We start from the raw sequence: 15886 nt of genomic DNA, 5'->3' as shown, positions 1-15886 counted from the left end.
AAAAAGTGTATCTTTACTTGTGATTGTGGATTTTTGTCATTTTGGTCTTGTTTTACTCAGTTAAATATTGCCTATTTTTCAAAACTGGTGTGGAGTACCTTTGTGATGATTTGACTGTGTTACTCTGTGTGTGGGGGGGAGAGGTGTGTGTGTGTGTGTGTGTGTGTGTGTGTGTGTACACATTGCCTCTGAGGTAAGCCTGACTGCACATGACAAACTGCCAAAGGGATAGCAGTGGTTATCTTAGCTGTATGACTTCCTTACCCTGACTAGATTGAGGGTTCCTACTTGAACAGGGTGCAAAGCACTGCCAACTAGAGACCCCATTTCTAACACCCAGCAATTGTGGAAGGATCCTTATACAGACTTCCCAGTGTACTATTGAGTTCCATCCACCTCATCAAGGACTGCCAAAACATATATCTCTTTGCAGTTAAGACTGTAAAGTTCATTTTCAACATTTACATTACAGAATTAAGCCACTCAATACACGTCGCAGGGACTCTAGATGTCAACTTCCTACATATTTCTTTTCTTGCCAGGAGTGTCAAATAAAACAACAAATTGCTCCTATCTTTGCTGTACTTCTTCGGACCTTCTGTGGCTCCAAAGATAACTAGACATAGGCTTACCTTGATGTTTATTCCGAGAATGTTCACCATGACCTCACCACCACTTTCCCAAAACTGCTGGATCCTGGGTCATTCCACAAACATGTGAATGTCGTTCGCCTTCTCTAGTCCGCATTTCATGCATTTAGATGTGCCCTGTTTTCCCAACTTCAAGATTCTGTGGGGTGCTTAGTATGCTGTGGAGGGAAAAGAGATGATTTCTCCTTAAAAACATGTTTAACAGTGCTGTATAAAGTGTGCATCTGTACTTGCCATAACTCTTTTCTCCATCCTCAACAAGTTTCCTCCCCAGAGCTACTCCAGTAGACCAAAATCGCCATCTGCTATATCCGTCAACATTCAATACCATACTGTAGGTAATTAAACCATGAGACATTACCTTCTACAGCCACACATAATTCGTCCCATGGTAGGAGCTTACAGTCCTGTATAAGTTGACACCATCCTTGTATACCTGCCATTTTAATAGGAGTGACAACCTATCCTTGATACACTCTGGGGAGCTCCATGAGTCTGAGATATGGGCAGACTTAATATAATATACAAGCTTTGTGGTCCTTATAATCCTAGCCCATAACACGACCATTGATTGCAGTACTTTCAGCCTCACTTTCTCAAACTTGTACAAAAAGTGGGTTTCACCTCCTCTAATATCTTTTTAACATGGCCTTAAACATAGTATAGATCTCTGAACTGTCTAGACTATCAAGAAGCATTCTGCAATGTTTTTCCTGGAATGCCCAAGCATAATGCTGTGTGTCAGGTAATGTTAAACCCCATTGTCTCGCCTTCTTCGGAGCTTAATCCAAAAGATCCTTTCACACATTTAGGACCAAATAAAGCTATAGATCCTCCCTTGTAGCTTGTGTAACCACTGCTTCTAAAAATGCAAAGGGATTGTGTTAAGGAGGAATTTGGATTTTGGCAAGATGACCATCTTAACCAAATTACTTCTGCCAAAAACGGTCAATGGAAGATGAGACCAGTCCTTCATCAATTTGTTTGTCTCAGCAGTAGCCCATGCAAAAGTTACCTCCGGAATCTTTTCAGGATCCTAGGTGATTTTTAAACCGAGATATTTCTTCTTGTTCCTAATTAACTAATTTCCGCACTGGATGGTTCCAGACCATTATTGGAGTTTTTGAGGCATTAACTGAACACCCCGCCACCTTTCCAAAATCCGATGCCAACTGATCAGTGACTGGGAGGGCAGTTTGTAAAGTGAAGGTATTGATCATAAGATCGTCTGCAAACAAGAGACTTCATTCCCCGTGCATTGTATACGAAAAGGGAAAACAGAAGTCTCCTTCTTAAGTTTGCATCCCAGAGGCTCAGTGGATAGGTTAAACCATAATGTAGAGAGCAGGCATCCTGGCTATGTGCCACTGGATCTTTTAAAGGCTGAAGTTATTTACAAGTATTCTAGCAGATGAATCTTGGCAAATCAAATGGAACGCTCTGCAAACATTTTCTTACAAGTTTTGATACTTCACCATTATTTGCAGATATGACCAATTGACCTTATGGAATGCTTTTGTAGCGTCAAAATCAAAACTGCCAATGGGATCTTAAAAGAAGTGGCAAGGTCAGTCGAGTCAATGAGACTGTAAGTTAGCTCATGTAGAGATCTTCCCCTTAAAAAACCTTTCTGATCCTCATGTAGCAGACATTCTATTACCCTATTCAGCCTCTCAGCTTAGACCTTGGCAAAAATGTTATAATCACTATTCAAAAGTGATATGGGCCTATAGGATTCACAAGTGGTAGGATTTGTATTGCTGGTTTGAGAATTAAGGTAACAATAGCTTCATTCAAGGAAAGTAACACTGAATTCCCTTTCTCAGAAATCTTCCCAAATAATCTTGTAATTACTGGTAGTATTAGGTTACCTAGAGGTTTGTATATTTCAACTGGAAGGCCATGAGAGCCTGCTGCTTTCCCCTTTCTGCTGGACCTTACTGCCAACCAACCTAACTTTGCTCTGGCTAATGTTTCAATTCAGGTTTGTCCTGTTATCCCCATTAAGCTTGCATGGCTAGTTCTCATCCTTCTAATCATTGAACGTCTTCTCAGTCATTACCAAATCCTCTGTATACAAATCTTCGAAGAAACTGAGAAAGGCTATTTTCATATCACAGCTCCTAGTTAAACTTAAGCCAGTCGCATTATATTTTATTTATATGATTATCTTTCTTGCTTTTTCCATTTCGATTTTCTAGGCCAGTAGCTTTCCACAATTTTCCCCATACTCAAAGTGGACTACCTTACTTGCGTCCCACCTCTTCTTTACTCTGGCCTCCAGTAATAAAGTAAGCTTTTCTCTCAGTTCTTGCAACTTACTTTCTAGTGCCATTACATTGTTAATATGACTGTTGTGCTGACAGTAGCCCCTCTGTTTTCCTTTTTAGACTCTAGAATATTAATCTCTTTTTTATACCTTCTGCTGTTGAAGTATGATATACTAGAAATCTTCCCCCTCAGGAAAACCTTAAATGTTTCTTTGTCAAAAAGGCTACCCCTTTAGTACTAGAGCAATAGTCTGTGCACACCATCTGTTGAACCCATTTGTGAATCTGAAATAAGTCTAAACACTCTTTCTTGGTCAAATGGGTTTCTTGCAACATAATGTGTGCTTGTGAGGCCCTTAAATATTGTAGTATGTTTTGTCACCACTGTGCTGGCACTCAGAGTTTCTACCCTGGGTATCTTTCCAGCAGCTACATGGGTGTCCCTCCACACGTCCACAAAGCACTACTTTCTGGACAGCCAGGTTTGCTGAGAAGGGCATATCACCTGCTCGGACCCACAAGAGTAAAAGTACATTAATTACACACACACACACACACACACACACACACACACACACACACAGACTAATATATACAGTGCATTAATTTACAAATATATACATCAAGTAGATGAAAATACCTTTGATCCCTAGTGGATTATGACTCTAATCTTAACAATCTTTTTCACTATTAGGCAAAGCTGCAATGTTTAAGATAGTGGCGCTACCGCGCCTTCTGTATATCATACAAAATTGCCCATATAGGGTAGCAGACCACTTCTATGGCAGGGTGGGCTCCCTGCTTCACAACCTACTCTGGGCAGGGGGATCACCCAGAAAGCCCTACAAAGATCCAAATACGTGGAAGGAATAGCCCTGCCGAATATTAAAAAAAATATACTACGAGGCGGCACACGTTAGCGTGGTAAACGAATGGGCACATGCGGAATGTCATGACCCGGCATTTAGACAGGGTAGGGTGATGCTTAGGGAAAACAGTTAAATACATGCACCTTATGGTGCAAACTACCACCAAACATATGCCCATCAACCTAAACAGTAGTAACGATACGGCAGAGACTAACGTCGGAAATGGGTTGGAAGGGTAGACTCTCCCATAAAACGGCACTGTGGAAGTGATCCAGGCTGAAGCCAGTTTTGACACTACAGGGCTTCTCAGGCTGGAATGCCATAGAGCTATCCAGCTTGACTGACGTGTGGGAGGCAAATGAAGTGTTGCCCTTTGTGCATTTAAGACTAATATATGAGATGGCAGAAACACAGTGGTTATAATATGCTACAGTTCTTCACACACTTAGGGCGTGCATAACACCGGACACTGAAACGCAGGAAGAATCCCCTCTAGAAACTAGACTCCTTAATGGGAAAGTAAGCGGGAAATTTACCTCGCTGACATATGGCACCCTAATGAGAAACACACAAAAGTCTCTTCTGCCCTTACAGACTAAATGGGGACACGACCTTGGGGAATTGAATGAGGAGGACTGGCAAGAAGCTCTGGCGCACCCTGCTGGGGTGGCTATTAAAGCCAGCCTTCGACTGACCCAACTGAAAGTACCCCACAGAGTGTACTATACCCGCACCCTACTCAATAGAATAGGCAAAATAGTGGGCGCACATTGTCTCAGAGGCTGTGGCACGGAGGGCACTTTCCTGCATACACTGTGGACCTACCCCCGTGTCCATCCTTTCTGGGAGGGAGTGGGAAGAACTTTGGAAGAAGCCATGGCCAACGAGCTGGATTTGACACCGAAAACGGCACTGCCAGGAGTGTGGGAAAACACAGATGACACACAATATCAAAAACACCTGGTCAATCTGGGATGTATGGTAGCGAAACGAGACATCGCACAGAAATGGGGATCAGGCACTCCCCCTTACACGTAGAGAGTGGAAGATAGGAAAGGAATACAGCACAATAATGGCCAAGGGGAACAAGGAATTGATCTACTGGCATCACCATGTTCTGTGAACTGGGTGGAGGGTCGGGACGGGAGGGGTGGTGATTGAGTTAATGTTGTTCTTGTTAGTAAGAATGGTTTTTATTAATGTTGATGCTACAACTGTGATAAACGATAAAAAGATAATTATTAAAAGAAAGGGGGAAAAAGCATTATGGAAAACATTCACAAACATGTTGGAGTCTTTCCTTCACTTTCTTGAGTCCACATAATGCAGCTATAGGATCATCCCCTTGGGGGTCCTTGTACTCCTGTGCTGAAGCACAAAAGCACCAACTATGAGAATGCTTATTTCAATAGCAATCCTTTCCTATAGTTCATTGTTTTAGTACCCCTTGAAACTTAGGGCAAGTTTTAAAAGTAGCAGGAGGGAGTGTACTGCTCAGGCTTCTACAGAGCCCCAACACACGTTGCATGAATGTTGGTGGCTCTCATGCCCAGATTGGGACACCACAGAACAGGACAAGTATGTAAACAAAGCCCTTACAGGGCATAATAGTGTGCCCCCTCAACTAGAGAAATGCACTCCTCCAGCCACGTTGCGGTTTGGGGATGTTTTCATGGCTCCAAACAATGTTGCTTGGGCTTATAACATTCTAGGTTGGTGGCCCCACACATGCCTTCTCCCCCAAGGATTTAAGGACATGAATTCTGCACTGACACTGGGCCATGGAGTAACTATAAAGGTTTCTGCAGCGTGTCACAAGTTTGTTTGTTGTCAGATGTCATGGGCCGAATCTGTTGCTCTTGGGCTCGTTTCGCTCCTGGTGGCGAGCTCTAGCCACCAAGAGCATTTTCAGCAGTCCTCTTAGCATTTCAAGTGGCACTTTGGTGTGAGCTGATTTTACTTGCTCCCTGCTATAGCCTTCTCCTCTACTGCCCTATGGTGCTCCACTCTTGTGGTTGAGGGCATCTTGTGAAGCTCCTCCACTACCAGCCAGCAGAGCACCATCCTGTTTACATTCCCAAGCCCCAGAGCCTCCTGGTTGTCTTGCAATGCACTTGGTATGTCAGTATTGTACAGATTTTCATCCAAAGGATTCTCAAGGTGCATAATGGAGCCTGGGGCATTGGCCCTGGAGAGACCCATCTGGTCCTGTGGTCTGCTGGAGACAAAGTCCTTAGTCTGTCTTTGCAGGGCAATAGTTGGCTTCTCCATTCAGCTGTCCATTGTTGTGTCATTGTCACCATCTAGAGTATTGTTCACTGTCTCTCTTTTGTGCAGGTGTTTATAAGTGTGGGTGGAAAGTTCTAGATGCTAGACACCTCCAGCCAGTCCAAGGATGCCTCCATCTCTGTCCCAACACTCCTGCACAGCATACTGGGACAATTCAAAACAATGCGTCAGGTTTTCTCTGTGAAGATGTCATTTGAGATTGTCAGCTCCACCCCTAGCAGACATCACTGCCAGAACCATTATCACCACAATTTTAGGGAGCCCTATTCTGTGTTGACTCCAGATGTCTGGGCTTTCTCCTTTGTTCAAATGTCCTGGACTGACTCAGCCCAGGTGCAGAGTAACAGCTAATTGTCAGATGCAGATTTCCCACACTCCCATTCCCTCTCCCAGGAACTGGGCCAAGCACCGATAATTGCTACATTTGTTTGGAGATGCATTTGTTCCCTCTGCTGGGAAGCAGAGTGATTAATTTAACTCAAGAGGTGGGGAACAGACCTGACTCATTATGAGCTGACTCAGTATGACTTAAGCCAGAGAAATAGGACTATTTTTGAGGTCCCATAAGATGTATATGTGGGTTATTGGATTTTTCCAAATTAAACTTGGAATGTATATTGTATCCCAGTTTGACACGTTGCTGGACTGTCTAGTACTAAGTGGCGTGAAACTGCAGTTTACTGCAGATTTCATCTATGTTTATATTACAGTGAAAGCACTAAAGATTTTCCAGTAAACCCTACTGACCTATCTATGAATGCCCACTAATCTCACAATTACCTGGAGGTACACAATGGTAGTCTCACACGCTCAGCCAGCATACATGCATACACATGTGCCCACATGTTCTATCCGGCCTACTGTCCCTTACCCTAACTGCGCCAGAGCAGGCTTATCTTAAAAGAAGGCACTGGCAGTAAACATCCTCAGTCCAATGACCTGGAATTACAGTGAGTGAGATTCAGGTAGTGCGACTTGCCCACAGTAAAGGTCCAAAGATTAGGTGATCAAATGCAAAAATCCTGGTGGACTACATGGGGTTGAACCCATTTGCAAAGAAGGCATTAGAGCAAACTTATCTCCTCGGGCACTCCTCAGTAAAGCCTGCATTCATTAACAGCAATCCTAATATGTAGTCCGTCTCCTGAAACAACTGGTCACTTTCAAAAACGTAAAGAGTACAAGAAATGTAATAAACCTTATCTGAGACCTTATGTCGTTGGCAAAGACCTACTTTTGAGATAACCATGAGAAAACGTGTTCGTAGCATGTATGGCTGTAGATACATCAGATCTGCACATTCCTGCCATCTAGTGTTTGCTTTTGACTGTTGAAACCTTTTTTTCTTCTAAGAAGTCTTTGAGTCAAGAAGTCTGTGACACCTCCTCAGTAGTGAATGTGCATGGACACCAACTCCTTTGTTTTTCTCTGCTCTCGGGATTTGACAAGTGTTGACGCTGTTGCCAGTCTTGACGTGTTTCACGTTAACCAGAGCTTGTTGCCTTTCCTTCCTATTGGTGCGCTGAGTTCCTTCGACCTTCTCTGCTAGAACAAAGTCATCAAAGAACCAGGGCAGTCCTGCCCTTCAGGGCCACCCATCCTCCTTACCAACGCCATAGAATGAGGATGTGCAAAAGGCAATGGAGATGATACATTGCAAGAGATGCCCTCAGTGCCACTCCAAGTAGAGAGACAGGCAGAGGACCTGCAACAAAATGTACCAATCATCTTTGGAGACGCCAAACACACTTGATGAGGCAGACACACTTGATGCTGAAGAACTGGAATTTGGCAAGTCACCGAACGCTCTGGCCCACCGATCCAGCCCTGAGATCATCAGATCAGACTCCTCAGAGCCTGAGGAAACATTTGTTCAAGAAGAGGAAGAGGTGCCCGAGGGCGTCCCATCTACCTGTGTTGAAATTGGACCTCATCTGAAGACCACAATGAGACGAGTGAGTCAAGTCAACCCCCAAATTTCGTCTAAGACATAAAAGCAACTGCACATTAAAGCCCCACCTCTAGTCAACCGGCAGCCAATGATGATCCTTGAGAGGACTATGACGTGGATCCTCTGGGGGATCTTGACCATGTCAGTGTCCATGTTACTGCTTCCCTCCAGACAACGCCAGCACATATCATGGTGTACGTCACCCCATAGGATGATGAATTTTAGTGGAGATACTACCCAGAACAGAGTGCTCCCTCCAGTATTTGCCTATGCTCAAGGACATGGTAAAACCTGCCTGTGAGATCTTTAAGGAGTCTCTGAAATTATTGCACCCTCAGACACACACTACTTCAGAGGTCACGTCCCACTGGACTCCCTGATTGTATCCACCGTCCGATGAAGAGCCTAGAGGACTGGCTGATCAAGAGCGCAAGCATACACAACTGTCTAGCCCATACCCAAGCTGATGTCTCCCTTCTATACAGCCTAGGGTTTACAGTAAACGCCACCATCCATTTCCCACCTCGTGCCACTTCAGGTCCAACTCTTCCTGTTTTAGTTCCCAAATGCAGTCTTAGGCAAAGCTAACCATAGCGACCAAACAGAGGTGGCATTCTATTTCTTTTTCATCTACTCTTTCCTCTCACAGTTCGAACAGTCATGCTCTTCCTGGGTATGATGGCCTACCTCATTGTCATAGTCACTTATGCAAGACTTCTTATGCTCCCGCACCAAAAGTGTTTTTCCGCTCAGTGTTCACAAGCTGAGGGTCACTGAGAGGATTTAAGGGTGATAAGGGCCACACCCATCACTCTCTGCTGTGGTGGAACAGCCACAATCTGTTGTGGGGCAGTCCCTTCGTGGACCCAGTTCTGCAGGTGATCATTGCTATCGACGTATCACTCGCTGGATGGTGGGGGTTCATCTGAATGGGATATGACAGTCCAGGACGACTCATCAACGTGGTCTCCACATCAGCCTTCTGCATCTGTTTGCCATATACGTCACTTGCACAGCTTTTCTCCCAAATATATAGGTGGAGGTAGTCCTTGCACAGACCAACAATATGACCACCATGTTTTACTTAGAAAAGCAAGGTGGCACACACTCAGTTGTCTGCACTAGTGCAAAGAATTTGGCATTGGGCAGTCCACCAACAGGTACGATGCCTGGAGGAGTATTTCCAGGGGGTGGTCAACAACTTTTAACTTTGTAGACCTGCTCAGCAGGATGCAGCAACAAGTCAACAAGTGCGCACTCCACCCTCAAGTCCTGCTCCCTTGCTTTCACCGGTGGGGAACCCCAGACAGAACTTTTGCCATGTGCAAAAATGCAAAATGTCCAAACTTTACCTCCAGGTTTTCATATCTGCAGTCCATGGGGAATGCTTTGTGGATGAACTGGTCAGGGATCTTTGCATATGCCTCTCCTCCTCTCTCTCTCCTACCGTACATGGTGCGGAAATTGCCGTAATCATCCCTCTTCCTCATCCTGGTTGCTCCCTCATGGGCCAGTCAACCATGGTTCTCAATCCTCCTACAGATGTCAATTGCCCCACATGAGAAGCTCTAGGGAGCACACCCATAGATGAAATGGCAAATGGCCACAAAAACTATATTAAGAGCTAGTCCATCTATGCGCATAATATGCGCCCAACTGGGTTGAAATCGTGACCTGTGATGAGTGACACACCTAAAGACGACTGAAGACTGATTCATGAGGAGAATTTGTACGTCGCCCGAATCTCCTCATGGCGCTGCACTGACGTGAAAGGGCAATCATCCAAGCCCTTAGGTGTTGCAGAAAGACAGGAGGGAAAGCCTGCATGCTGAAAAACACGATGAGCAGGGAGGACCCGAAGATCTGTGCAAGGACGGGTTTGGGGCTGCTGTGGCAGGAGATGAGCACTGCATTGGGGCTCAGCTGACTCACATGATGTAGTGGTGGAGGGAGCGGCAGTACTGCGCCCCTGAATACGCCTGGCTGCAGGACCACATGTGAAGACCAAGACACGAGCGCCCGCCTGGGTGCGCCCGATCAAGGTGAGCGAAAGGACACAGTCGGGCCACGGGGGCAAAGAAGGACTGTAGTAGTGCTTTCCCAGTGCAGGCAGCGCGGACAGCCCACAGTTAATGCTGCCATAAACTGATACAAATACGTGTGATTGCCAGTATTACACATGCTCAGTTTTGAAGAAATTGCATAAACCTTGGTATTTTAGGTGTAGACTTCACTGATTTACACGTGGGCTCGGAACTGTGCACAGTGAGTGCTTGCCTCTAGGAGTAGACTTCATCAAAGGTACTGCTGGCAAAGGTATGTGCTGCACCGCTCATTAGATACCCCTCACCCACCTGAGACTGTGAACGTTTTTTTGCTCATTCGTGTTTTAATCCTCTCAGCTGTTCCAAACAGGGAGCAGCATATCGCACTAAGAACCACAAGAGGTATTTCCATGCCATTGTGACTTTAGAGGGTGCTGGGGTGGGAAGAACTGACCAGCATCGGCCAAAACTCACTCAAGAAGTGAAGCACACGCCTAAACCTCCGCATGACAGTCTCTCGGATCCAGAGACAGATGGAGCAAAGAAGGTACAGGTTACCAGCCAGGTGTTAGAATCCCTCCAGTGCTGGATCCAAAATTTCAAATTTCTGAAGCAGGTAATCCAAGACAGGACCATATTTCAGCAATTGTGACATATTTGAGTAGCTCTGACAAGTTCTTTCTTGAGAATGAAGAACACAGTGAAACTCCATTTTCATGGTGTGCTCTACCTCTAGCTTTCCATTAGAGATTCTGTTCCTCTTGGTTTCAATCATTCATAAGCTCTCATATTCCATAGCCTCTTGTGACATTAACCTTATTATTTTACCTGGATATCCCACTTTCTGGTGTAAGCTTTCTCTGTCAGGCTAGTTTGCAGGATTTGCCTTTAGCTAGACTTACATGAGCTCCTTTAAGTACAAGGTTATTCTGCCAGTTTGTTTGATTCAAAGATACTTACAGACTTACTTCTGAGCTGGGAAATATTCCTTGAATGAAAATCACATGTCTCCTATGTTGTGAAGTCATCACGTAACCTTTCTCCACAGGAGTAAAATTCTTTTTGGCGGTATGCTCTTTCCAAACTCTACCTTATCCGTTTTATATTGATGGGGTACTTGCCACTGTCTTTAAAGTAACAAAAGCGGCCTTTCACAGAGGTGCCATTCTAAATGGTATGACGTGTGAAGACTTCCTTGCTCCACTGATACTTTACACTTACTCCACCAGAGCAAAGACAGCATCATTAGCTCATCAAAGACATACCCATTGCAGACATCTGCATAACAGTAAGCTGTATTATATTTGTATGCAATGCTCTCTTGATGCATCTTCTGTGGAGGATATAGGTTTTGACAAGGAGATACTGTGTGGCCTATTTACAGAGTCTGGTCAGGCATGTGCTGTCTCCCCTCTCTTACCATTTATAAGTTGTGAAATCAGATTTCTGTAATATCGAATTAGGGGCAGTAGGATGATTCAGTAAGGGAACAATTGCCTTCAAGGTGACTGTGGTAGTCTGTTCTTATTCGCCTTTTTTCACAACACACTCCTATCCAGGCCACTGTGAAACACACCCTCCTTTAATCAAGTATGTTTTAACTTCAACTTGGTGAGAAAAGTTAGTGATGCATGTGCATATTTCATGTGTTGGGGGTGGAGAGAAACACAGTGCGTCCATTTAACCTGTTTCAGGTGACAACTTTCTTTTTAGCTGGTGCTATCCACAGTTGCAAACAGTTGGAATGGGGGCAGATTAGGACTACAGGTGGATTGTACGACGAAACAACGACTTCAAAAACAACTACTGCCTTAACAACGAGGTCGGAACACCGACCTCGTTGCTACTACTAATGATTTTACCACGAATGCCTTAACAACGATATTTCGTTGTAAAGGCATTCCTGATAAAAGCATTAGTAATAGGCACCATTCACCCTACATCCCTCACCCCACCCCCCCAACCCCACCCCATAACCTAAAACCCCCTGACCCCCCACCCCCTCCTCAAAACCAAAAACGCCTCACCCCCCCAACCCCACCCGAAAACCTAAAACCCCCTGACCCCCACCCCCTCCCCAAAACCAAAAACGACCCACCCCCCAACCCCACCCCAAAACCTAAAACCCCCTGACCCCCACCCCAAAACCAAAAACGCCCCAACCCCACCCCAAAACCTAAAACCCCCTGACCCCCCACCCCCTCCCCAAAACCAAAAACGCCCCACCCCCCCAACCCCACCCCAAAACCTAAAACGCCCCACCCCCCCAACCCCACCCCAAAACCTAAAACCTCCTGACCCCCCACCCCCTCCCCAAAACCAAAAACGCCTCACCCCCCCAACCCCACCCCAACACCTAAAACCCCCTAACCCCCACCCCAAAACCAAAAACGCCCCACCCCAACCCAAAACCTAAAGCCCCCTGACCCCCCACCCCCTCCCCAAAACCACCCCACCCCCCCAACCCTACCCCAAAACCTAAAACCCCCAACCCCCCCAAAACCTAAAACCCCCTACCCCCCCAACCCCACCCTAAAACCCCCTAACCCCCACCCACTCCCCAAAACCAAAAACGCCCCACCCCCAACCCCACCCCAAAACCTAAAACCCCCCACCCCCTCCCCAAAACCTAAACCCACCACTTACCTTCGCCAACTCCCTTCTATGTACCTTAACCACGCATGTTCGTTGTTCAGAACATACGTAGTTAAGGCACAAAAAAAACGGAGTCGTGGTTAAAAAAAGCGTTGTTGCGCTTTTGTTAATCACGACTTTCGGAAAAAAAAAGTCGTAAAAAAGGATGTTTCCCCTACAGGTGCACTAATCAACATGAACTGTTTTCCCTTATTTGATTACATGTTTGAAAGAATGAGGCCCTGAAGTGCACATTTATTGTCTTTGTTACTCTTCTTTTCTATAGGACAAGGATCCTCTTCGGTCAATACCACTCAAGGAGGTGCAGAAAGTACAGGAGTGCAAACAGAGGTGAGATACATTCCCGGGTGGTATACCAGACTATGGATGCTGCAGGCTGAGTGCAGTTATTCAGATTCTCTAATCAGCGTCCCTGTTACAAGCATACCTTTGTGTTGAGGGCTTCTGTTTTAAACACTTTCCCTAATGAGACCTCTTTTTCGGTTAAGTCCCTGATCAGGTTTCTGTAGAAGCTCTTTACACTTGTCAGAATTCTCTCATTACGCTCCAAACCTCTGTTAAAAAACGTGTTTTTTCTGCACTCCTGTGGTAAGCATGTTCCTCTGATCATTGCAATAGTCACAATAATTTCCTAACTGATTCTGCATACGTTTGCCTTAGTACTGCACCATTTATCTTGTAAAAGATAAATGATTTTTTCGCACTCTCTCCATCAGAGTTTTAAGTATATTCCACTTAATAGTGCTCCCCGATGTACCTGTACTTTAAATATATTTTCCTTTCAAAAGTTCTCAAGTATAAACGTAATCATTTAATAGTGTCTCCTTGTTGGACATTTGCCATTTCTGCAGGGTCACCCTGGATTATTTTGGCTTTTTTTTTTTTTTTTTTTTTTGCTGAACTCTGTTTTTTTCTGTCTGTAGAACTCTGTGAATTTTCCCCCTGCTAACTAGTGATAAAGTGCCTGTGCTCCTCCTTTCATCGTGGTAAATTTGGCATACACCTTATTGGTTTATTTAATTTGCTTATAAATCCCCTCAATGTGGTACCAAGTGTTACCAGCGGGCTTCAGCATTCATTGTGCCATCCACTTCAATAGCACTGTAAAACCGGCCTCCAGGATGACAAATATACACCTGGCTGTGCAGTTTTAATGCTTGAAATTCCTTCTGTCAATATAAACCCTTTTAACAGGCCTAAACCTTCCTTTGAAAGGGCCTTATTGCCCATAAAAGCAGGGAGCATAGTATGTAAAAGTGGTTACAGGACACATATAAGTCTAATGTTAAACATGTCCTTACCGTGAATAGCATCACACAGCTATTTTCATAGTAGGAAGTTTGGCTTTTCTATAGCAAAACACTTGTGTTAAATATTAAAAACTAATACTGCATCTTGGGGATGGAACAGACATCAACTATTTTTCATAGTTATTAAAATCCAATTCAGTGTTGAAGTCAGATTTTGTTTCTGAATATTACAGAAAAATAACTAGGTTACCTTTGCCCTGCCTAACGTCGCTGATAGCTAAATCTTCATTTGGTTTCTCCCTTCTGCTGGCCAGTAATTAGCATTCCAGAGGGTGTGAACTTCCTCCCAGCAGCAAAACTATAAGCTCATCTGAGTAGGCAGAGATATCCCCTCTGAACTTGACAGAATATGCCAGGAGGTTGGGAGGATCCTTATTGACATTTAATTGTCAAGTCCTGCTTGGGTATCATATCCTGCTTGCCATTGCTGCTTGGGCTTTTCTTATCACACTTGAGGTGCACTTCAGAGCTCTCCACTGTCACCGGCAAATGTTAGCGGACACTTAGGCAGGGACCCCTCTATTGTCACCCCAACCAGTCAGCAACAATTATAATTCGGCTAGTGGGGTGTCTTTTTTTCCCCAACAAAATGTTATTGATTTTCAAATAACAAAAGCCTAACAAGGCTAAAAGTCAGTAATTAAGAAACAATAGCTATAACAATATTTTGGGGCCACCTTATCAACGTTCTCACCACACCCTCCCGCCCTCATGGATTCCAAAACATGTTTCCTTTGACTAATGTACTTTCCACAGTGAGGCTCATAATGCATCATGTTTTGCTTATTCGTCTGACTGATATCCAGTATCCATTTCCCTTTTCTAGGAAGTAAGTCAGAGAGACTGTAGAGATTTGAGGCACCCGTACAAAAAGTCCTGTTCTTACAGATATTTAACCAGGTGTTGCCACATCTCTTCATATTTATGCCCCATTTTGTTAATCCTCCTGGTTAATTTCTCCATGGGCACTAGCACCCAGAGTTTACCTGCACATTTGTGCATAGTTGAAGTAATGGTTTACAATTTAGTTGTTTTACTGCAAAAGTTATCAGCCTCCAATTTACCTTATGTAGGTATGTCATCTCTTTTGGTCTAACTTTAAGTATAAAGGTAGCAGTGGCTATCCCACTACCCTGTGAAATGGCTGAAGATTTCTTTCCAAAAAATGATAACCTCTGTGGCAAGCCCACCATACGTACAACATACCTCCCATTTGAAGATACCTTTGCCGTCAAAGCCTGTCTGTCTTTCCATACATATGTTTGTTTTACTGGTGTGACATGCCAGCCGGCCATTTCACCATATAGTTTCTCAGGGTGGTGCTCACATCTGTTAAACTCCTAGAAATATTGGATTTAACGCCTTTGGGGAAAAAATATACCAGGGCGTTAATGGTATAATTGCTGCTTTTTTATTCTCTCGGTGAAGGATACTGCGTCTTAGTTGAAAAAAATGCACAACGTCAGTTTCGTATAGCTTATTCTCATGTTTGTGCTGTTTAAAGGGCTTAATTTATCCTCTTGGAAAAAAGGCCTGCAGCACCCTTCTGCCCAGAGTTCAAAGTCTCCTTTCACAAGTCCCAGGAAGAAGTCTAGATTGTCCACCAAAAGCATGTATGGGGATGGGATGGTTCAGCCTTTGACTTCTCATAACAGTCCCATACCTCTAACAGCTTAAGAATTTCTGAGTAGTAACATACTGGGAGTCTCACTGTTTTAGCTAGGGGCATTCCTCACCACTGCCACTCCAGTGGCGTTCCATCTTCTGTAGGGACCCCTCAAATAGTATCCGGTGGTGTCGTGGTTTGTCTCTTGCTCTAGGCAAGACTGCTGGTTTAGGGATGACAG

At 44.5% G+C, this 15886-nt stretch overlaps 1 protein-coding gene across 4 annotated transcripts in view; it reads left to right on the top strand.

The window, feature by feature from the left end:
• PLEKHA1 (pleckstrin homology domain containing A1) overlaps positions 1 to 15886 on the top strand; it is a 411298-nt gene that overhangs the window by 249028 nt on the left and 146384 nt on the right. For all 4 annotated transcript variants that reach the window (XM_069239179.1, XM_069239183.1, XM_069239181.1 and 1 more), the window contains exon 9: positions 12995 to 13059. In XM_069239179.1, coding sequence (XP_069095280.1) covers positions 12995 to 13059 — 65 coding nt within the window. The remainder of the gene's footprint in view (positions 1 to 12994; positions 13060 to 15886) is intronic.

This window comes from Pleurodeles waltl, chromosome 6 (assembly GCF_031143425.1).
Source record: "Pleurodeles waltl isolate 20211129_DDA chromosome 6, aPleWal1.hap1.20221129, whole genome shotgun sequence".
Classification (NCBI taxonomy): Eukaryota; Metazoa; Chordata; class Amphibia; order Caudata; family Salamandridae; genus Pleurodeles; species Pleurodeles waltl.
Note: the sequence above shows the minus strand (reverse complement) of the source record. Positions and strands in the feature narration are given on the sequence as shown.